This window comes from Staurois parvus, unplaced genomic scaffold (genome assembly GCF_062004578.1).
Source record: "Staurois parvus isolate SC_StPar_1 unplaced genomic scaffold, SC_StPar_1.0 ptg000748l, whole genome shotgun sequence".
Classification (NCBI taxonomy): Eukaryota; Metazoa; Chordata; class Amphibia; order Anura; family Ranidae; genus Staurois; species Staurois parvus.
The window spans coordinates 3452813-3477837 of NW_028318544.1; the positions used below are offsets into that span (position 1 = coordinate 3452813).

Consider the following 25025-nt stretch of genomic DNA (forward strand, 5'->3'; position numbering starts at 1 on the left):
TTTGTGCAAGGACGAACAGGATGAGCACTGCCAGAGCCGTACAAAATGACCGCCAGCAGGCCATTGGTGTGAATGTCTCTGACCAAACAATCAGAAACAGACTTCATGAGGGTGGCCTGAGGGCCCAACGTCCTCTAATGGGCCCTGTGCTCACTGCCCAGCACCATAGAGCACCATAGAGCTCGATTGGCATTTGCCCTTGACATTTGCCATTCACAAATGAGAGCAGATTCACCCTGAGCACATGTGACAGACATGAAAGGGTCTGGAGAAGCCATAGGGAACATTATGCTGCCTGTAACATCTTTCAGCATGACCGTTTTGGTGGTGGATCAGTGATGACCTGGGGAGGCATATCGATGGAGGGACTCACAGACCTCTACAGGCTGACAATGGCACCCTGACTGCCATTAGGTATCAGGATGAAATCCTTGGACCTATTGTCAGACCCTACGCTGGTGCAGTGGGTCCTGGGTTCCTCCTGGTACATGACAATGCCCGGCCTCAGGTGGCAAGAGTATACAGGCAGTTCCTGGAGGTTGAGGGAATTTATACCATTGAATGGCCCTCACGCTCACCTTACCTAAATCCGATGGAACACCTCTGGGATATCATGTTTCGGTCCATCCGACACCGCCAGGTTGCACCTCAGACTGTCCAGGAGCTCAGTGATGCCCTGGTCCACATCTGGGAAGAAATACCCCAGGACATCATCTGTCGTCTCATTAGGAGCATGCTCTGACATTGCATACAAGCACGTGGGGGCCATACAAACTACTGAGTACCATTTTGAGTTGCTGCAATGAAATTTCAGCAAAATGGACTAGCCTGCTGCATCATTTTTTCACTTTGATTTTCGGATGTCTTTGAATTCAGTCCTCTGTAGGTTGATAATTTTCATTTCCATCAAACGATGGGGCATCCTTACATTCCTAACACAGTCCATATCAGTATAGATATCCCGCATGATATTTTTCCCCATTGAGATCTGATGTGTTTTCAAAATGTTCCTTTAATTTTTTTTAGCAGTGTACATAGGTTGCATGTTTTTAATACAAGCTTTATGCTAGTCCCTGGGTCATTTCCAAGTAAAACGGCATCACTTAAATTACTCATACAGGCATGGGCTACTGAGAAAGACACCCTGAAAAATGCTGTACAGCCATCACTGGATTTCTTGAATGCAGACATAAAGTGGCTGCAAAGAGGTCGCGGGAGATCAACAATAATTCTGTTTTTCTCAGTTGAAAATTATTACCTTCATTTCCTGGCTTCTGGCCCTTTTTTTTACTTTCATAGACAATCTACCCATACACACTGTATGTACAAATCAAAATAGGAAATCTCCATAACCCCTGCATTACTGCCAGTCATGTATAATGCAGCAAATGGCAGGCTAAGAAGAGAACTACAGAGTAAAATACCTGCGTAATCAGCCCAAGGTATAAATTGCTTTCTTCACTCACAAGCTCCATACTATTTCAGAAGATGAACCTCTTTAGTGTGACTGCACATGACTTTAGTGGCCTAGGACTAGTATATAGAGGATGGAAAGTTCCATGTGAGGCTTCTCACAGAGGTATTTTATGAGATAATAAACAGGTGGCGCACACACCTAGTGCATTATCCAAGGTTTATTGAAAGGTATGAAAGGTAAAAACATACTCACAGATGAAGCATGTATCTAAAAAGCATTTGCATAATGACAATGGCCACAACGGCAAGCAAGGTGTTCCAACTGTCAGTGCGGTCAAATGGTTGACGTGTTTCAGGGACGAGTCCCTTTCCTCAGAGCTACTGACCAGCCTGTATGAAGGTCAAGCGGTAAATAACCAAGGCTAGATGCCATGTATATATATGCGTTTATAGAAATTACCAAACATTGCACTTTAATTAACCCCCTCCAACTCCTCGCCCTATAACAAGTAGAGGAGGTGGAGCTCTGCTCCCAAGGCATCTAGCCATGGTTATTTACCGCTTGACCTTCATACAGGCTGGTCAGTAGCTGTGAGGAAAGGGACTCGTCCCCAAAACGCATCAGCCATTTGCCCACACTGACAGTTGGAACACCTTGCTTGCCGTTGTGGCCATCATCATTATGCAAATGATTTTTAGATACATGCTTCATCTGTGAGTATGTTTTTACCTTTCATACCTTTCAATAAATCTTGGATAATGCACTAGATGTGTGCGTCACCTGTTTATTCTCTATCTAGTGGCTGATCTCCCCGTCTGAGGAGGGCTGCACCCCTGAAGCATTTCCTTTGGTTGTCGCTGTCCTGGTTCCCTTGGCTTCCCTTTTGGCTGTGCATTTCCTGAGGCGTTGGAGAGTACTGGAGAGTATTTATTGTGTGACATAATTCTGGACTTGTGTGGAAAGACGCACTAAATCGCCCAATCTTGACACAGAAGAAATGCGCTGGTTTTTAGCAGATGCATGGGGGTGCCAATAATTCTTAATGGCTCCCCCATTCGTTGACAAATGCGCACAGCACTATGTGGTCCAGTCTGAAGCAACTTTACAAAGGATCAGGAATCTCTTTCCCCGAGTTTCTCTCTAGTAGGGCAGCCCACTGAAATGAATGGTCTGCTCTACGCATGACGTATGGGAACTATGAATTCCTGGGTTTAATACAGTGGCAAAAATATTCAAGAGTGAACATGTACAAATGTGAATGTTATTTTAAAGGGAGCACAAGAATAAGGGCTCACAAGGTGTTGTATCCCCTCTTCTCCACCTGCTTCAACCATTTGGATTCCACAGTAGCATGCTGCAATTACATGCACTGAAGAGTAGCCCCCTTCATTTGAATTGGTTGCAATTGGTAGATGATAGCAGCCTCTGAAAGCAACAGGGAGTATAATTCCTGGCGCTGCCTTGATGCAAATAATCGCTGCCTCTGCAGCTAAGGGGGAATGGCTAACACACACACCAACTACTAGTGTGAAAGACATACGCGTTCATAGAAAACACATTGGAGTCAATTCTATATGCAAACAGATTTTGTGCAGTGATGTAGTAAACTTCTGCAGCGAATTCAAGTAAACCTTGCAACATATGTGTTAATTTTTCATATATGTGTGACAAATTCATACATTTTTTCTTTTATGACATTTTACTGCCAGGTCACTAGGGCGGCAACAAATCCAGTAGAAAATACCACCAGACTGGTATTCGGAACAAGACCAGTGACATATTGATCTTGTTTACTTCTGCCAACCTGTTCCATAAAAAGCAGAAGAAATATTTCAGCCATGGCTTGCACTTGTGGCCTAATTCGTTCCTCTGTGTGAAGGTGGTCATGGGGTAGCAGTGAACTTGTAACCATCTCCCAGTATATTGACTCCACAGTTCCCTATGTTTCTTTCTTTCTACAGCTGACAGCATAAATCACCGGAGGTCTTTAATTTGGACAAACACAATTGCTTTATTGAAGCTGTTTTTCAATTAGTATAATTGCCCTTTCTGATGTTTTCAACATTGATTGGGACAAAGGTTGACTTGACCTGACTAATGAAAGTGAAACAGATGTTCTATGTGATTTATATCCGTGCAGCTGGCCTGTTTTGTATGTGAAAGGGTGGCACAATCGGGCAGATGGAAATGCTATTAAATATTAACCTATTCTAGTTCTTAGAGAAACATGGTCCTGGTATATGTATAGACAGCAAGAATGGATCACATATTTACAAGTCTAATTCTATTTTTACAAAAGACCAGACCATAAAGGTCTATCTTGGAAAATATATCTTTTCGAAGGTACACCATGGCTTTGGAAGGATGGTGCTTAGAGAATCCACCTAAATCAGAAAGTCAGCTATAAGTTCCTCACCTGGCTCATGCACCTTGCCACCTCTTCAGTGGGGAAAGCCATTCCTACCCTTACTTCATGTTGCACCCACCCGACATTTTGGAAGGAAGTATGGAATGTGATCTTAGGCCTAGTTCACATTGGTATTGAAAGCAAACTTTTAAGGGAAGTTTTTAACGCTCCTCAAATGCCTATGCAAATGATACTATGGACAGTACACAGTGCTGTTCACATTATCAAAACATGAAGTGTTAGCATCGCATCACTTCAAAATTGAAGCCTCATGTCGAATCTGGAGGACCTTTCAACACCTCCCATTCAAGTCTATGGTGACGCTCCGAAAGCGCGCTGGTAGGCGTTTGCGGGTCGTTTGCAGTCTGGTTGCATCACGATAATAACATTACAGTTTATTATAGGCATTTGTGGTTCGGTTTTAATGCTTGTAAAATGGCTATAAAATGCATCAAAGCCATGCATAGGGCATTTGGGGAGCGTTTTTAACTCTTGTAAAACACCACTGTAACGCCCATACTAAAGCTCATTAGTGCCTGTCTAACGCCCATACTGAAGCTCATTAACATCTGTGTCACGCCCATACTAATGCTATAGGAGCGTTTATTAAGAGTTAGATATTTAGTCAAGTGTGAACAAGCCCTTAGATTCATAAATCTGCACCTCAGTAATCTGCACCCCAGTAATGTCTTCTTGGATTTATCACTTTTTTAAAATCTCCCATTGAATCCAATGACACAAGTGCTTGCCTAAGCATCCTTTCTCACCCTTGTTAACACAGAGGAACCCTTGAAATAACGTTTGGGTCTCTGCTAATGATTATCTACAACTCATGGTACATTAGCATCATTGTCAGTGGGATGTGTGCTCCTTACATTTGTGGTCAGTGGGAAGACCACTAAACCAGGAGGGTGCAGTATCTAGTGCAGTTCTGCTCAGAAACCAATCAGCTTCTAACTTCAGCTTGTTCAATTAGGCGTTGGCAATAAAACCTGGAAGCTGATTGGTTTCTATGCAGAACTGCTTTAGATTTTTCACCCTCCAGGTTTAGTAAATAACCCCTTTTGTATCTTTGGCTACTAATACTAAATGGGTGTGACTTTTTCATTATTAATCAGCTGATGCACTTGCAGTGTTCTAATGAAGAAAGTTGCAGGGTCAGCATCCCCTTGTGATTAACCCATTGGGAGCATCTCACCAAAAATGACATTTTTGTTGCAGAGGATGCCTAATTTCTGGCTAGTATCTTAGTGTAGATTTCTGGGAAAATCAGTGAGCCAATCACACAAGCAGGAAATGACATTTCTAGCAGGGTTCTGTACACCATTACACCAGCATATGTGCACAGAAGGCCTCCAGGTTGCCATTCTGTATAGAATTTTACAGAACATTACAGTGATTGAAAATGAAAGGTAATTGTTTATAACATTTAATTACAGTATAGTTTATTCAACAATTGTATATTCTTTTTTTTGCTATTTTGCTATTTTTATTCCCATGAAAGCAGAGTTACCCTTTAAGGTATGTGTACATAGCAATGTTATCTGTGTAGTTTAAGCAGAAAGCATTGCATATCCACAGAGTTTCTGCAAAAGCCCAGTCGGAATCAAAGTTAATGCGTGGAAGTCCGCTCTAATCTTGTAAAGGCGGCTCATTAAGTCAGCTTTTATGGGAGCTGTGCGGATGTTCTGGTCTGTGCTTCTAGCTTAAGCATATACTTGTGTTTATGACGTGTACCAGTTAGGGTAAGTAATCCTCTGTATTAGATCCCCCTAGACAAAAGAAGCCTTATAGGTTAAATCTGCATATGGTGGAAGGGATGCATTTCATTTTCCTGGAAAGCTGAGCGTTCTGCTTTAATTGTTAAGATAGAAGTGAATTAACACCTGATTGATGCTGACTTTCTTAATCAACTAAACATGCCTCTTTTACTTTAAATGTTTCCTCCCAGGAAATCTTATGCAAAATACTTTTTTTTAGTCTTTGAAGTATTATTTCTCCATAGCCCTTATAATGGAATACTACAGTATATTAATATTTCATTTGAAATTTGTACATTTATTGCACATATTTTTGTTTTATATATAATAAGAATTATAGCAAATTGTCCATAACTGTTATAATGCCATATAATAATGCTTCATTTGTGATTTGAGTATTTATTGCACATATTTTTCGTATTGTATCATGGTAAATTGTTTCAAATTATATTCAGGCACAGTGTTTTTGAGCTAGTTAATGGCTTTGGCTTTTATCTCCCCGACTTGTCAAATGTCCACAGTGTAGTAAAGTGTAGTAAAATATAGCCCGTAATCGTAGTATGGGTGTAGCTCTGTTACCAGATGTCTCTTCACTTTATTTCTGTGTCCAATTTATATTTGTATTTATCATTTGTTAATGTTTTATAGATTTTTCTTATTTCTAATTAGTGGTAGCAGATGAATATGAGGCTAATTAAGTTGTTCTTTTAAATTACTATTGCCAATCTTATTAGGAATCTGTGTCTTCTTATAATTTAAAGTGATTGTAAACGTTCACCTTGTAAAACAACCCATTCAGTTTAAAATAGAAATGAAAGGCAAAACATTTGTGCATAGATATAAAAAAAAAATTATATACACATTTTTTTCCTTTTTTATAAGCGATCATATACTCTCTGTTCTCAGCTGCATAAGAGTTAGGGGAGGAGAAACAGCAGCACACTGATCTTCCCAGTGAATCGCTTGCAGGGGGGTAAGCATGTAAGGACAAGTGTGATCATTAGAGGAGAGAATACTGACTTTCCAGCACAGCTAGAGAACTGACCACGGTGTGCTCTCATGCTTAGTGTGGTTGGTTTTTAATAGGAAAGCAGAGGGACTGGCAGGAACACCAGGGATTTCACCCAAAGGAAGCAATACAAAGAGAACAGGATACTTTTTCATATAAGTACATGGTACAGCAGGGACATATCAGTAATATGAAATGTTGGGTTTACATATTCTTACCATGTCCTTATTTTTTATCAGTTAGTACCATACACTGTGTGTATCAACAAAAATGTTTAAAATTGATGAACTGTTCTATGTACTAACCAGGGCTGTATTTAGAGTTTGCACTGTCCAAGGAATACATTAACAATGGTGTCTTTGTATAGGCTTCAGCTATTTTTCATGGAAAGCATAGCTTAGTATACTCCTTCCTACTCATAGTACTCTCCTAGATTGTAAGCTCCAAGGAGCAGGGCCCTCAAACCTCTCGTGTATCGCATTGTATTGTTATTGTAATGTCGCATGTATTGTCTCCCATTATATTGTACAGCGCTGAGCGAAATACTGTATAATAATAACAATAGTATAAGATATCCGCAGTTTTTGGGATGTCAACATAAATATCATAGACTTCTACTATCTGAACACTTTTGGGTGGGTTGATACTATCATTTGGAACATTATTCAGAAAAGCACTAGAGTTGGCGTATAACTTCATAATCAATAAAACAATGCAAGAGAGTAAGTCTGGCTTCCTACGTTGCTGCCTGCTGGGAAAGGAGGGGCAGCGTATTTTGCTTTGTTATGGGTACAATATAATTTCTGTGAATTTAAGTTACTCTGTGAATATAAATGATGTTATATAATTAGGTACATTTAAAAATGTATGATCCTCATACAATACAGCAGTAATCCTTTTCACAAGTGCTGTTTTCTGCTGTTCCTGCAGAATTCAACCCCCGTTTTGTTCACACCAGACAAGTCCGCTCCCTGGCTGTTGAGTTTGAAGGAGAAGTTTATGACATCAATTTAGAAGATGAAGAAAATGTGGAGCCCCCACAGACAAGAGTCATCGCCAAGAGACATTACGCTTCTGAAGAAGAAGTGGGAGAGGATATTGATGATGATGAAGAAGAGGAGGATGAAACATTTACTTCCCCTAATGAGGATGATGATGTAATGTTGGCTGATGGTGTGATGGGGATCAGTCACTCTGCATCTGTTAAAGTCACGCATAAGTAAGCATCTGGTGGCCTTCATTTTGGCAGCATTAGCATATTTGAAAAATGAACATTAATTTTAAATATGTACTATGTATTGCTATAAGAATATCACATTTTAGAATTACCTTGTTTTCTGTTTATCTGTCCTTAGAAACGAGCAAATTTTCCTGATATTTGTTCATACGATACAATTTCTAGATATCTTCTTAGATGCATGTAATTTGAGTTTTCAGCAGTTATCAAAAAGAAGGATGAAAATTGTTATTGATGCCTTCCATGCAGGGGCGGACTGACCATTTGGAAACTCGGGCACTGCCTGAGGGCCCGGGGTCAGTAGGGGGCCCCATGAGATGCCCCTGATACCTTTTTCATAGGCTTTTTGGAATTTAGGCAAGGACACAGGGGCCCCATGATCCCCTATTGCCCAGGGGCCCCATGAGTTGTCAGTCCGCCCCTGCTTCCATGTCAATGTTCGGTGTGCTGTACAAGATACCCTACATAGTTATTGGAGTATACAATTATTTTGTAGCTGTTTTGTAAGAGCAATTTGTAGTACCTTCACCTTAGCTTTTTTTTTTGTTTTTTTGTGACAAAAAATGCATTGTAGTCAATGAACGCTCTGTGTCACAGGAACTCTAAGCACTATAGCTCAATCGCAGAGTATTTTACTTTTGAAATTGGTCTCTAGCTATAGAATTGCCAGCTTCAGGAGGCTAACTGCTAACACTCCTCAAGTATTACTAACAAGCTGGACATGGCTTTCCCCTCTGTTTGCACCTTTTGTGGTTATCAGGTCTCATTGTGCAATAGTGCAGCCTGACAGCCACTGTTCCACAGCTATTAGCAATGTAACTTGTCAACAAACTCCTAACAGACAGGTATGTCTCCTCCTAGAGTGAAATAGGATTTCAGTAATGATTCCTAAAGCAATCACTCAAGGACACACAAATTTAGGTCTTGCCATATTTCATGTTATCCAGGTTTAAAGCCTGAAGGCTTTTTCCCAGACCCCCCCCCCCCCCCCCCATATTTACCTGAGCCTGATCTCAATCCAGCGATGTGCATGAGAGCAGCTGCTCTCTCCCTCTTCAATGGCTCTGAGACAGCAACGGGAGCCATTGGTTCCCGCTGCTGTCAATCACAGTCAACAAGATAGGAGCGGGGCCTGAGCTGTGTTACGTGTGTTTATGTATACGCACGAGCATGCATGAATGCCCCCATAGCAAACGGTTTGCTCTGGGGGCATTCGGCAGGGAGGAGGAGTAGACAGCGCTGGCGGGGGACCCCAAAAGAGGAGGATCGGGGCTGCTGCGAAACCATTGCACAAAGCAGGTAAGTATGACATGTTTGTTATTTTGAAAAAAAAAACTGGAGCCTTTACAATCACTCTAATTTTTTTTTACACATGTAACAGGGACCAGCGTGAATGATTGATTGTTTTTGATCAGTCATATCGATAAGTAGACATGCCGCCTTCATTCCATATATTTTAAGCGTCAAGAGAATCATCTTATGTTTTTCTCTAGTTATCTTAAAGTCAGTATGTAACTGCCACATCTGATAAAGTGCGCTATGCTATCACTAAGAATCATAGTCAATGGCATCTAAGTTTCGTATATATTTAGTTTATTTCTGTATTGCTAGAATAAATGGTAACTGAATCTTTTTTTCTGTCTCAGGTGTTATATTCTAACCAATGACACGGTGCACTGTGAGAGGGAATTATACCATTCAAGCAAAGCCTGGAAGGACCACAAAGCTTATATTGACAAGGAGGTAATCTGACCACTGCTGGCTCTCCTGCTTCTATGTGTGTACAAGACAATAATTTAATGTTACATGAGATAATTATAGCAATTGAGAGAAGGGAAGTTTTTGTGATGTTCCCTGTGGCCAATCAGATTGTGGCAGCAGGTTATTCTAAGAATTTCTCCTTTATGTGATGTTATGTAGTTAAGATTTATAAATGCCCATCCTGGACTGGCCCTCGATTCTCACTCTCAGCTCTGCCCATCTGCCACAGACGTTACAGGAGATTGTCCATTTAGCGTTCACAACAGACCCAGTTTAAAGTGTACACATATTGATATGAATGCACTCTTCTGCATTTCAGATTGAAGCTCTACAAGACAAAATTAAGAATTTAAGAGAAGTAAGAGGACATCTAAAAAGAAGGAAACCAGATGAATGTGACTGCAGCAAGCCTGGGTGAGTGACACATACGATTTGGTTATATAACTGATTTCATTACCTCTGGTATAGAGTAGATATGTGAGGAGGACATAGAGGTGATGAATGGGAACATCCTTGAAATAATCAAACTGTGCATTTTACCTGCCATGACACTTTCCCCCAACTCATTCAGATGTTGCATTTGACACAAGTCACCTTTTAGTGAGGAAAATGGAGGTACTATTTACTGTACACCCAAAACAGCACAATTTCCTGTATGAGACTAACAGTATAAAGGTTTACAAATATACATAACAAAGTTTAGGACAAAAAGCCAAAAAAGGCAATAAATGATCACAAAAAAATTTACAAATCCATATAGCTCAACCAGTAGGAAAAACAAACAAATAAAAAAAGTCCATAAAAACAATCCTATACCCGCAGTTGATCCAGAAGTAGGCAAAAAAAGAAAACTATCAAAAAATCCTCACAACACTTTAAAACATCTAACCAAAATAAGCAATATTTTTAAGCAGACAAATTTTCATCCAGCAAAGTTGTATAGCTGTGTCCGATGTCCTTAGTTCTTTTGTGATTCTTCTCTAAGATGTTTCTTACTATGTTAAGTATTCACTAAGTATGTGGAAGGAATATGCAGTACTCTATAGCAGCCGATCAGATTTCAATTTACTGTAGTCAGACCAGTTAAAATGATTTCTGAATGGTTGCCATTGATTTACACAGTTGGTACTCAGATCAAGGGTTAGATCACTGACCCAATGGCCGGAATATCTTTATATATGTTTGATTATTTTTTGTTAAATGCTATTCACTTGTTTTCCAGCTTTTACAAGAAAGATAAAGGCGTGAAGGTTCAAGACAAGATAAAGAGCCATATTCATCCATTCAAGTAAATAGTTTATTCTACTTGTATAATTATGTAAATATTTTCCAAACACATTTCTTCTATTGAGGTATTACAGAAAAGTGTAATAATCAAAGGATCGGCAATGCTCTTTTTCAGCTTTCATTGTGCATCTAGGATTAGATTTATCTCTTAGTACATTTTTCTTTGTTTTATTGGGACTGCTAAATTTATGCTGAGGATCATATTCTAAGAATAGTAAACAAAATTCTAAAGCAAGTGGTTTGCCGAGGTCATCTCTGAACCTCAAGTGATCCATATAATAATAATATTAAACTTTGTTTTATATAGCGCCTTTGAAGGTAGCTTCTCAAAGCACTTTACAAAGAAAACACAAGAAATACATAGCATAAAACAAAGGAAAAAGGACAATTACATGAACCTTGTCTAAAAAAAAAAAAAGTTTTAGATTTGATTTGAATGCGTTTAAAGAACATGAGACTCTGATGTTCTTTGTAAGTGAACTCCAGCATTTTGGAGCATAGCAGGAGAAGGCTCTGTCTCCCATCGAGTGTAGGTGAGTAAGGGGGACACACAGAAGACCAGAATTTGAGTAGCAGAGGTTATGGGGGGGATGGGGGGGTGAGTTGATAAAAGTTAAGAGAGATAATGGGGAGCCAAGCCATAAATAACCTTATAAGTTAGCAAGAGGATCTTAAAGTCTAATGCAAACCTGACGGGTAGCCAGTACAAGGACTCCAGGATAGAGGTAATATGATCACTTGTACCAGACCTAGTAAGAATTCTGGCTGCAAAATCTTGTACATATTGTAGTCAGTTAATAGTGGATTTAGGTACACCAGCAAGTAGAGCATTACAGTAGTCAAGTTGGGAGAACACACATGTATGGATCAGCTTTTCTGCTACAGTTTATGGTAACATAGGATGCAGCTGAGCAATATTTGTCAAGTGGAAAAAAGATGTTCTGACAACATTTTGTACATGTGGATCAAAGGTTAAACTAGCATCAAATATCACCCCTAGATTTTTCAATTGAAGCTCAAGTACAGTGCCATCTATATTCAGGCTACCAGGACTGGCCTTACATAATTGATATGCTCCCAAATCCAAAGCTTCAATGCCTGTAGCTACCACAACATGACTTTATTTAATATGATGATGTCATCAAGTTCAGTGCAGTGAAATAACTGCATAGAAAAGGTGACATCATTGCACCAGCATTGTTCTTTCTGAAGGCCCCAGAAGTGAACAGAGTCTTTAATGCCAAGCCTTAGGGACAGTGTCCCTGACAGGTAACAAGGTCCACGTTGTTCGAGGCTTACAAGACACTAGGTCCAACCATCGTTCAAACATGACTCATCTTGTCGACCATACGTGATCCTAGACTGGTTACAGAGGAATGTCATATTAATCATTTTGATGATGAAGAAAAGCAGAAACAAAAATGGATCCCAAATAATTCATAACAAATCAATAGCTATATGTTTGTGCATATAATACAAGGATCTGGATCGTGAAATGAGGACCGGTTTTCCTTGATCAGGGGTGGTTCTGGGTATTTTTGGGAATGTACAGAAAGGTCCAAATTAGCTTAAACTTTCTCTTTAGTTCCATCATAGATCTTGTAAAAGTATCCCACAAAGCTCCTAATATTGTACTTGTGTATAGCTGAACTCCAGCCTTACCTTCAGTCTTGCACAGTTCAGTCTCCTTCCATGTACTGAAATTGCCTACTCTGGTTTCTTTTCATGCTGTGAGCTTCTCCCAGTATGCATTAAAAAATTCAGCAAGTCAAACAGAACCCACAGAATTTTTGATCTTGAGGATGTCCAACATTATCTAGCGATTTCCTCCCCATCCCTGGGAACTCTCACTGCCCTGCCCTTCTAACTAATTGGATTTTAGGTCTTTCAGTCATAGAGGTTTTGTATCACATCTGAACATTAGCTAAGTCCAGGGAAGGCAAAATATAAGCAGGTTTAACTTTAGTGTTAACATTTTATCAGGGTTTACAAAGTTGATGCACCAAATAGCTCTTCATGATGATTGGCATGCAACTAATCCTGTATTTTAATTGTTTTAGACTTTAGTCCCTGATTTTTGTTTTCAATCACTTTTCCACATAGGGAAGGTGCTCAGGAGGTTGACAACAAGTTGCAGATCTTTAAAGAGAACCGGAGAAGAAAGAAGGAGAAAAAGGAGAAGAAACGACATAAGAAAGGAGAAGAATGCAGTCTTCCTGGACTCACCTGCTTTACTCATGACAACAACCACTGGCAGACGGCACCATTCTGGAACTGTAAGAACATGTTCATGAATGCTCTAAAATTACATTTATCATCATGCTTAGAAAAGAACCAGGTGTAAATGTTCATTTAACTTGAAAAAACGTGAACAAGATGTCCACCAAAGCAGTTACAAAAAATTACCATGCGGTAAACCTTGACACTTTACGTATATAGAAATTGAATTTTATTTTTGGTTATAAATGCATAGAATTGCCAATGATTTAACAAAAGATAATATAACACCAATATCCATCACCTCACCCCAGACAACTTATTGTCTGTTCCACTAAAACCATTTAAAAATATTCATGATGTCACGTTATGGCCTTGCATGAATAAGAATAATTAGCCCTGCAGCGACAGCTGCTGGTCGTCTGTTGGGCTATGTCTTATCACCCTATGGGCTAGCTACATTGGAGTAGGAATAATCTAGCATGGACTATCATAATGACAAAAGGTTATCCGATTATAGCTGTGTTGATCCAATGATTCCTGGATAGATATCATGTGACATAAAGTCCAGATAATCCACTTCTGTGCTAATGTGGAGACAATTCTTAATAGGATATGATGGTATATCTAGTCCCACAGCATAAGTCACTGGATAAAATATGCAAGTATGTGGATAACAAGGCAGGCAGCTGTTGGAATGGGTTTGAATAAGCAGGTAAAGTTCTCAGCAAGAGAGTAACGGCAAAGGTTCATAAGCACAGAAATGATAGGTAAGCATAGGCAATTCAGCATAGGTTCCTTGTTTTTAAAGCAGTCAAGCCAAGATAAGCAGCTGTAAATGCTGACAGAGCGTGATTACTCACTGCCGAGCTGTATAGTCTAAATGCAAGTTCGCTCACCCTTTTATGCTTAAGACATTTAGTCCTTAGTAGGAGTGCCATATTGTAGAGATTGCCTGCAAAGCTCATCAATATATATCCTTACCAACCGTAGGATGTAGCTTACACCTCTATGCCGCTATACATGTTTCCAGTTGATTAACATGTAGTCCATGCCTGTTTGCTTCTCCCATCAAGTATGTGGGATGCCCCAGTGGATCATGGCCATCTGTGATGTCACTGAAATGTGACGTCAACGCGTTTCACCGATCTTGTTCGCACAGGCTTACTTAAGCATACTCCTATGTGAGGCCGTGTTTATCCACACAGATGTTCCTGTGCATTGGCGTGCAGGCTGTCCCATTCATATCAATTGGGAAATAGCAGCTGCTCCCTATTTGCCATCAATATGGGTGCAAACATGACCGTCACACGTGTATGCTTATGTATGCCCATGTGAACAAGGCCTAGTTGGCTGCTATAGGCAATGCCTTCACCATCCTCCATTTTTTATATAAATAATATTCTATTTCTATCAGTTTTTTCAGCTAAGTGTTAAAACACAATGGATATATACACTGGGGACATGTATGTTTTGTGAGTAACAGTGATAATTTTAAACAATGCACCTAACTAAAGACAATCAATCCATGGAGGACATTCATGTGGGTATATAGGATGTATTCTCTGATACTAGTCCAACCCCAAAAGGACCACTGAGTCCTGGTAGTGGGTTTCTTTTCCTTTAAATTGTAAATCTTTGATGACTTCAACATGCTGTCCTGATTACTTTTTTTCAGTTTCCTAAAGTAGAACTATATCTGCTTTAATTTTTTTTTTTTTTATAACAAATGTTGCTTCTGCAATAAAGGCATCTTACCTTCCTATTTCCCTTTTTCTTCTGCTGGTTGTCTGGGATGAATGAAATCCTGTATGTACTCAGGAGTTACGTCATCCTTGGCCAGCCAATCAAGACGATGGAATTACAGCAGATCTGAAAAGCATCTCTGATACACAATAAACACATTAAATAAACATTAAACAATTGAAATACATCAATATCTAAAGTGTATCATAGGCAAAATGATGTTCTTAGTTTTGGATAGAGCAGGGGAAGATTAGAACCCCTGTAAGGTTTTACTACTGTTGAAAGCTCCATTTAGAAAGATTCCTTCACTTCCTGTTAAGTAAAAAAAAGTTGTCCCCCAGGACAGGAAGTGAGGGGAAATCTCACTAACAGAACCCCAGAAAGACATTAAACTCCCCATTCTATCTACAACTTAAAAAAAGTTTGGGTTGTAGATCCATTTTAATAAAGTCTGTATAAAGTTCTAGCTACAAAGTTCAGCTTTCTGTTACACAGTTCATGTGACTTGTTGCTTAAACCCTTCTTTAATTAAACACAGCACAACTGCTGGGATTAAAATGTCTTGTGACAAACCTTTCCAGAAATCAGGTTGTACAGAGTGTGTGTACTTTACATGGACTTAATTAAAGAAATGAGGGAAATGAAGTCTGTGCTAAATGTATTGCCAAAGTAAATATGACTTGGATAATCAGAGTAAAAATATTTCTGCACTTAACTAACAGGAGTGTGTACATGTGCATGTGTTTTACATATATATAAATATTTTTTTTTTATAATGGATAGCTGGATCGGATGAAAACCTTACATCCATATTCATAATCTAGTGCTTCAGTCAGTATGGGAAATACAAGTATATGCTGTATAAGTAAAAACCACTCCAGAACAACATTAACAGTTTAAAGGGAAGTTGCACTAAGTGAAATGCAGAGGATGTCATTGTTCGCCTCCTGAAAATTCTGATTGCCCAGCCCCAACTGACTCTGTCTACAGTATTATCTGAGTCACTGACACATGTCCGTATTCTTGATTTTTACACCAGGACCAGATCAATCATCTGGAAAGTACTGAGCCAGTGAGGTTGATTTACTAAAGGCAAATTGACTGTTCACTTTCTAAGTGAATTTTCCACAGAGATTAATGAATGAGGTGAAACTCTGTTGTTTATTTTCCTTGCACATGAATGGGTATTCCATGTAAAGTGAGATTTCACCACTAAGGGAAATATTCCTATGCAAAGTGCAACTTCCCTTGCAAAGAGAACAGCCTTTGTGCCTTTAGTAAATCAACCCCAATGAATTAGCACGGCTAGCTTTTTCACAAGCATTGCAGCCTCTTTGTTTCTTTCAGGACATGTTTCCTTTAACAATGGCTGTAATTCAGCCTGTAAGGCCTCATACAAAAAGTTTAAAACAAACCCCAGCCCATCAATAACATGTCACAGCCACTTTCATAAAATCATTTATTGATACATACTTTCTTGGGATTGTAGGCCCCACTAAACTCGATAGTACAATAAACAATTGTGAAATGCTGTAAGTTACATTGTAAAAGAAGACACAATGCAGGAGTGTGGCAATATTATGGCTGCCGCCCTTTGTTGGAGTTTAAATCTTTCTTTAAAACCTCACCATAATGTTATTAAACAAATCATAAACCAAAAATATAACCAATTCCCAGATCCATGCTTAGTTACCAGACCATATATATAAGAACTGATGTGCACTATACACCCAAAAATGTGAGAAACAATACCCCTCCATATTCCCTCTCCTCAATGTATGGGGAGGGAGGGAAAGGTTTCCTGACTTGATTGATAGAATTGTTAAGAGTCTGACTTATGTAAAGGTAAGAGATGCACTTGATTGGGTGTCAGTTTTTTCAGTGTAAACGTCAGTGGCCACACAGCCATCTGCAATCAGGACAGAAAGGTGGAGTTCTTATGCCCAGCAATAGCTGTCAAGCAATCCTGAAACTGCTAAGAGGCAACACCACAACTAAGCACACATACCAACAGTACACATTATGAGGGAGGTTACCCTTAGTTCAATATAAAAGCATGCACTAATTGAAGAAGTACCAGACCAAAAGATAGAAAAGTCCAGAAGCCCCCCCCCCCCCAATACACATTGGATTTTTTCAGTATGTACGTATAAATGTATTTGGACTCTTTTATGCTTTGGTCTGGCACTCATTCCATTAGTGCATGCTTTTTTTGTGGTAGCCTGCTGGGGTACCCACTGGAGATCAGCCTTGTCAGTTGCGAGCAGCCTAACCTGAGCCAATGAGCTCTGTGAAGTTTTTTATCCTCTCACTACTTTGTATGAACTCAGTGCTTCTTGGTTGCTTTTCTCTTCATTGAACCCCTTAGTACAATAACATGGTGGGTGTGGGTGCCACAATCCCATGGGGACATTTCTTTAAATCCTGCCTCACACAGAAATGAAACACAAAGCCAAATCAGATCAAAGACTCCCTGGTATGATCCTCTCACTGATCTGTTTGAGGAGGAAAGGAAATAGATGTAAAAGGCAAAGTCCACCATTACTAGATTACAGCTTCCTATGCCCCTAAGGGTCATGTGAGGCCCCAAAATGCAAGTCTATGTTTTTCCTGGACATGTTTGTCCTGTAAAGTCTGTTCAGGTTGTAATTTCAAGTTCTGATACTTATGAATGTTGCAATTATGTTGCTGATCCTATTGACTGATGTATGTTTTGCATGATGACCATATCACAGCATATGGCTTATACATGCACATGTGTCTTATTAGTGAAATCTATTAAAATATTCACTTTTTATTGTAATTGATAGATAGAAAATATTAAAATACAATCTGCTTGTCCTCTTTCTTTACAGTGGGGTCTTTCTGTGCCTGTACTAGTTCCAATAATAACACATACTGGTGTTTGAGAACAGTCAACGAGACCCACAATTTTCTGTTTTGTGAATTTGCCACGGGTTTCTTGGAGTACTTTGATATGAACCTCGATCCCTACCAGGTAAACACACAAATGTTTTTATTTAGAGACAGTTTGCAGTTATCTTTAGGAGGTCCAGCTATGACCCAATAAAACCAAATCGTGGAACTGATTCAAGCAGCAATCAGTAATTATGAAAACTTGATTGTTCACTTCCCCAGTAGCCCCTCGAGAATGTGCTATGCATACTTATATTGGTCTAAGCTGAAGGTATGAAAGTATGAAATAATGGAGTTGAGCTTTCAGGAGTCACCTACAAGCAGAAAGCGCTAGACAGCCAGACAGATTGTGATAAGGACTTTCAGAAGATGGGAGAAGCTCAGGAGAAGCTTTAGAGAAGTCCTGAATGCGAGCATGGAGGGAGGTGAAAAGGGAGCAAGAGCAGGGGTTCTTGGGAGGAGTAGAGCGCACAGTCTGAGATAAGGTTGTTAATGTTACTGGGGGCAGAGTTATGGGTGACTTTATATGCTGTTGGGCTAGCAGGAGCCAATGGAGGGATTGGCAGAGAGAAACTGAGTGGTTAAGTAAGGTGGATGGTCTGGAAGCAGCATTCATGATAGACTGAAGGGAGGATAGCCTCTGTGTAATGCTAGGCCAATGAGAAGAGTGTTGTAAAAGTCAAAGAGTGAATTAGTATTATTATTAAACATGACTTAAATAGACAGTTTGTACAGCTTGCTCATCAGTTTCAGCCCTTTGAACCATCACTAACAATGTATTCATGTGCATTGCTGTTTTTCTTACAGCTCACAAATGCTGTACATACTGTGGAGAGAGGAGTTTTGAATCAGCTTCATGTACAGCTGATGGAGCTAAGAAGCTGTCAGGGTCATCGGCAGTGCAATCCAAGGCCAAAAGGGTTAGAAACAGGTAATTTTCAGTACATTTTCAGTAGATTCCACGATTAGCACATAAGGCTTTTTGAAGACAGCCTAATAAGTGTAAAACCATCCTATTTATTTACAGCAGTTGAATTATAAAAATGCCTAAATGCTAAAAATTAAAATTGCTGAATAATAACTTGCTGGCCTGATCAGTTCTTTCTTACAGGTTTAATAATAACAGGTTGACACAAACAGCAAAGCTTATTTACAGCATTGGCTTCAGAGCTAACAACTACTAGACTGACTGTAGCCAGGGGCTGCTAACTAACCTGCTTACCCCTCACACAGCCCGTATGCCTTCTAATATCAGCTGTACCTAGTAAAAGAGAGTTTACAGGTCACTAATTTTATGTTTGCAGGTATTGCATATGTTTAGCCAATTGAAAATGAGACCAATAAGTATCTTGAATGACACCATTTTATTTTGTTTCTATATTCAACGAGTTACGAAAGCCGAAGTGTCAAAGCCATTTACAAATATATAGCATTGCTTTCATACAGTGGTGGTGCCTATATTGTGGTAAATCCTAGCATGCTTGCTCTCTCTAGTCAAGTTAGGTCTTAGAATACCAATGGTTCCCAATGGGCAAATCCACCAAATGTAGTTAAAAACAGTTTAAAGCAGTCCTATACTTTGAGCCACTGCTGAGGAGCATCATCTGGGTAACATCAGGAAAACCAGATGGTGATACCTGGTAAAAATTCCAACTCCCCAGTAGGGCCAGTCAGCAGCTTTGATTGTCTCACAGAGCTAGCTTAGGCCAGGACTATGGCCACAATCATTATGCTATCATTATATGATCCCTCTTATATCAAAGTTTTTAAAGCCTGAACTGTCTGTGTTGCCCTGTAGTAACAAATTTGTTTGCAAATGAAAGCTCAGTCTGATTAACTGCTATGGAGCAACACAGTTTTTATTTAGAAAATATAGTAAATAAGCCCCATTGCATATTATGAAGCACAGAAATAAAGGTCAAGTTCACCCACAAGTGATGTTATAGGTGGAGCATAATGGGCTGAGCCAGCCCATGCATTTTTTTTTTGGTTTAATAGATTTTTATTGAAATTTTACAAAAACAGTTCAGAACATAACCAAATTGCATGACATGCAACAGGAGGGGCTACAATGCCATATCCCAGTATGCCACAGGTGTCAAATGAATGTCCCTCCAGCTGTTGCCAAACTACAAGTCCCATGAAGCATTGCATGACTGACAGTTACAAGCATGACTCCAAAAGGCAGAGGCATTATGGCACTTGTAGTTTCACAACAGCTTGAGGGCCACCAGTTTGACCCCTGCAGTACCCAGTGTTCAAGAAAAGAAGCACACAAGATTTGCCCATGTCTTTTTTAATGCCTTGGAAGAATGATATCCTTACCTAATTCTTGACTCTGTTCCTGTCCACCTGGGAGTTTGGGTGTTCACTCCCCCCCCCCCCCCCCACTTCCCACCTTTGCCTGCCCCATCAGTTCTTTGCTCAATCTCCATTATATAGATCAATGAAAAATCCAGCAGCAGGGAAAGTGGGAACCACAAATATTGGTTGCAGCAGGCTCACCTAGGAGCTCCAGCACAGGCATCTCACCAATATTCTTCCAAGAAATAATAGAATCTATCTGGATTAGCTCTCTAGCATCTATCAGTCTTGGGTGGACTGTCCCATTTACTTGATAGCAAATATTATATTAGCTGCTGAGTTAAATAATTTCAATGATAGGTACACCTTAACCATCTTTTAAGAAGAGTTGGCAATCTAGTATTTGGTGAATGATTTCTCTTCTAGAAGTTAACAACCATTACTCTTGTATTTTCCTATATCAGGAAGTAAAGATGGACGAACCTATGATCCACACAGGTATATGTCCTTTTTCTTATTTATCCTGTCCAGCGGCTTCTTCCCGAATAATTGCATGATCCAGCCCATTCCAACTAATGTGTGTATTCTGTCATGTGGCCCATGGCATAGCGTTTGGTGCATGCAACTTCTAACTATGGCTCCCTCGTATTGGTCAGTGGTCTCTGGCTACCATGATTCACTTCATCTCATCTTCACAGCAAGAGCTCATATATGTCATTTCATGCTTGCGACTTGTGATTTTTCAACATCCAATTCACATAATGTTTAGGTTGATGCGCCACTGATAAGAAAGCCTGTGCATTGTGTTTTCTCTGTGTGTACACTATTATTTTGCATCTCCATATAATGATATTTTATAATGCTGTATATGTATATTACCATTGTATGCTTTGCAAATGCATGAAACAATGTATAGAAGTATAAAATAGTATTTTAGAGTAAGCAGTGGGTTTTCCAACCTTTCATGTATTTGACAGTTGCACTTTTTAGGTTGGACCATGAAAACAAGAATTGTCACTGTCACTCTATTGCCATATTTTCACCCTGTTTATGACATGCCCCCATATAGATAAAACAATTGTAAGTATGTGCTTCAGCTATAAATTTAGAGGGTAGGCTAGTTTCCCTTTAAAAACAACCTATCGCAGTAGGACATATGCCAAGTTTTAGATAACTTTGTGCAGGTTTATTTATGAGATATATTTATTGATATACAATATATACAACTTTTTTGAGAGTCAGGAGTTCAGGGGTCATCTGAAGTCTGACACTTGCAACCTGCCAAACTTTGACCTCTCACACTGTCACCCAGCTACACAGAGTGCACATCAGTGTCAAATAACAGAGCCCTGTAGTTGTTTATACTCCTATATTCCTCTAAATTACAAGACTTTGTTATTTTACATTGTTATGCACTCTCAGGAGTTGGGAGACAGTGTGCAAGGGCAGGCAGATGACAGGGCAGCAACACACAGAGCTAAATATGGAGATGTAATGAAATATTTTAAACACAAGCCTGCATAAAATAATAAAAGTATTAAATAAAGCCTGATTATTAAAATTCTTGCAGAATCTTAGATGTGACTGGTGCTCTTTAAGTTAGGCAACCATAGGTTGACATTTATAGCAGATGATCCGGAAACTGCCCTTCTGTAAAATAATACTGAGCTATTGATTTAGCCAGAAGCTTTATTCCTTCTGAATGCAGAAAGATTTACCAATTGTACTCCTCTGATGTTCTCATTGGCCCCGATTTCATCAAGCTGCAATTGCACTTAGGGCTTGCCAAAGAGCATGTTATTATGACATGCAATAAAACTGACTGAGAGGCAAATTTAGGATGCCTTAAGTGCTCTTTAAGATGTCTTAAGTTTGATGAATTGGAGCCATTGCTGCCCTTTCCTCAATTTCTACATCACTTTATTGCTATCAGCAACATTTAGTGGCATCTCTTGCAATGGCATTAGAAGATTTTATTTGTTTGCTTTTAACAAAAATTATTATTATTATACAGTATTTATAAAGCGCCAATAGTTTGCTCAGCGCTGTACATTACCATTCTCTGTTTATTCTTGCATGTTGCATAAAAGATTGAGGGGGAAAATCAGCTATTTAATGACCAAATGGTAGCTTAGATCCATTAGGGTTGATTTACTAGAGGCAAATAACTCTGCAAGTGCAGTTGCTCCAGAGCTTAGCAAATGAGGTAAAGCTTCATTTTACAAAGAATATCCAATCAAATGCAAGTAAAATAAAAAATATGTTAAAAAAAAGCATTTTTGTGTGCACATGATTTGATGATGGAAATCAGCAGAGTTTCATCCCATTTACTAAACACTGGAGCAACTTCACTTGCAGAGTGCAGCTGTACTTGCAAAGTACACAGTCCATGGAGTTGAGTTACTAAAGGCAGATAGACTGTGCACTTTGGAAAGCGCAGTTTCTCCATAGCTTAGTAAATGAGCTTCCATCATCCAATCATGCACAGGCAAAAATACAGTTTTTTATTATTTTCCTTGCATGTAATTGGGTATTCTTTGCAAAGTTAAGCTTTACCTCATTTACTAAGCTCTGGAGCAACTGTGCCTGCAGAGTGCAACTGCTCTTTGCAAAGTGTACAGTTTATTTGCCTTTAGTAAATCAACCACATTGTGTATGGCCAATATTAGCCTAAGCTAATGGCGGACCCAGGAGAGGACTGACAACTCATGGGGCCCCCGGGCAATTGGGGATCATGGGGCCCCTGTGTCCTTGCCCACACTCACAGCATACCCAAAAAAGCCTATAAAAAGGTACCAGGGGCATTTCATGGGGCCCCCTACTGACCCTGGGCCCTCGGGCAGTGCTCGAGTGCTCTAATAGTCAGTCCGCCCCTGGGCGGACCTTATGTGCTAAACAGTTTATTGTGACATCTTTAAAAAAACATGCATGCTGGTAGCTTTAAAGAGAGTATGCTAATGTGTATAGAGAAGAGGAGTAGAAGAGCAGCCAAGCATCCCAAAAATCAAGGGCATGAATACCATTTGTGCATACTGTGTGGCTGCACAAAGGGCCCTTTGAGACTTAGGGTGTCCATATATACTAGATATGGTCAGATGGTTGCTAGGTCCCCTCTCACTGTCTTATAGACCTGCACACAGCTGACTTCTGTCTAGCTATCAGTCTGTACACAGTTGACTCGTGATTTTACTTGACCAGTAGTTGAACTGGGGAACCAAAAATTGGTTTTGCACTGAGGCTCCTTGGTGACTATCTACCACTGCCCAGAAGTGACCATAAATACAAGAAAAGTGTGTCAGCCACCAGAATGTGGTTCATCTAAAGTTACCAATAGAGATGAAAGTCTTCTCCCAATGCAGTGAGATCAGAGGGCAGTATACCTTAAACCAGTGTGATCAGGGACAGTAGATCTCAATCCAGCAAGATTGGGGGACAGTAGATCTATGAGGCCTATTTTATTTTAAAACACAAATGCAGTTTTATGAAGGTTTTCATGTAATCTTCTTTTGCCAGGAGAATCATTCATGTTGGGGAGCACAGTATGTAATGATCATCTGCCTTTGTCTTATGACAGTGCTCGTTTTTCTCTCTGGCTCTTTAAAGATGTTTGTGCTGATAGCCAGGGAATTTAGTTTTAGATGAGATACTTGCATAACATCCATTATGAGTTTGCTCCAGGCTACATTTTTTAAAGCTCTGTACTTCCAGTATCTGCTTTGAGAAAATCTGTTTGTCTGAAGTTTGACACTTTGATAGGAAAATCACAAAACATCTGCGTGGAAAGCAGCATTATTGTGGTTATGACGCACTGTAGAAGTTTGCCCTGTACGTAGACAACATTTTTTACATTGTATGCATTCCGCCTGCCACTTAAGTTTAGTACAATTTTACTTACTCAGAGGACCTTAGACTGACTGAGCTGCCTTCCTTTGTTTTCGTTATTAAATTAATAAAAAAAGATTTAGGCCAGAACTGCAGCCATATAAACACACACATAAAATATACGGTATACCTGTGATCTGTTTACCTGCCTAAGTATCTTACATTTTCTGTGAAGCCACACTTAGAATTTACACACCCCTGCCATACTATGTAATAAGAAGTGGACACCACTATTTAATATCTACAGCTAAGCAGCTTCCTGGGTCACCCACAATCACTGGACAAGGAATCACTGTATTGATGAGGTCCTGTGCTCTTCCCAACCATACAGGTGAAACTCGAAAAGTTAGAATATCGTGCAAAAGTTCATTTATTTCAGTAATGCAACTTAAAAGGTGAAACTAATATATGAGATAGACTCATTGCATGCAAAGCAAGATAGTTCAAGCCGTGATTTGTCATAATTGTGATGATTATGGCTTACGGCTCATGAAAACCCCAAATCCACAATCTCAGAAAATTAGAATATTGTGAAAAGGTGCAATATTCTAGGCTCAAAGTGTCCCACTCTAATCAGCTAATTAAGCCATAACACCTGCAAAGGGTTCCTGAGCCTTTAAATGGTGTCTCAGTCTGGTTCAGTAGGAATCACAATCATGGGAAAGACTGCTGACCTGACAGTTGTGCAGAAAACTATCATTAGAAAATATAAGTTAGTGAGCGCAATCCGACAAGCGACCAATGCACTAAAAGGAACCACAAAACCTTTCTAATAAGCTCAAAATTACAAGGAGTGCAGCGCTACATAAAATTAAATGGCAGAGAAAAATAAATAAAATACAGTAAAATAATATTAAAATAAGTCCACTGTAATATCAATATATGGATTCCTCAGTCCACAGTGAAATTTCAGACGTTGTAGGTGCAATCCGGTCTCCCGTTGTGATAATATAAATAGATTGCCTACTCACCAGAAACCCAGTAAAAAAACGCATATCTGTATCACATGCATCCTAGGATCTTGAATAAAGACAGCCCGGAAATGGAATCCTCTGATGGTCCCTCAGTGGTGTAAGAAAAGG

General features: G+C 39.5%; 1 protein-coding gene across 2 annotated transcripts in view; it reads left to right on the forward strand.

The window, feature by feature from the left end:
- SULF1 (sulfatase 1) overlaps positions 1 to 25025 on the forward strand; it is a 206381-nt gene that overhangs the window by 169822 nt on the left and 11534 nt on the right. For both annotated transcript variants that reach the window (XM_089654284.1, XM_089654285.1), the window contains 7 exons: positions 7524 to 7812; positions 9477 to 9573; positions 9911 to 10005; positions 10814 to 10879; positions 12982 to 13154; positions 17697 to 17839; positions 18565 to 18688. In XM_089654284.1, the coding sequence (XP_089510410.1) occupies positions 7524 to 7812; positions 9477 to 9573; positions 9911 to 10005; positions 10814 to 10879; positions 12982 to 13154; positions 17697 to 17839; positions 18565 to 18688 (987 nt within the window). The remainder of the gene's footprint in view (positions 1 to 7523; positions 7813 to 9476; positions 9574 to 9910; positions 10006 to 10813; positions 10880 to 12981; positions 13155 to 17696; positions 17840 to 18564; positions 18689 to 25025) is intronic.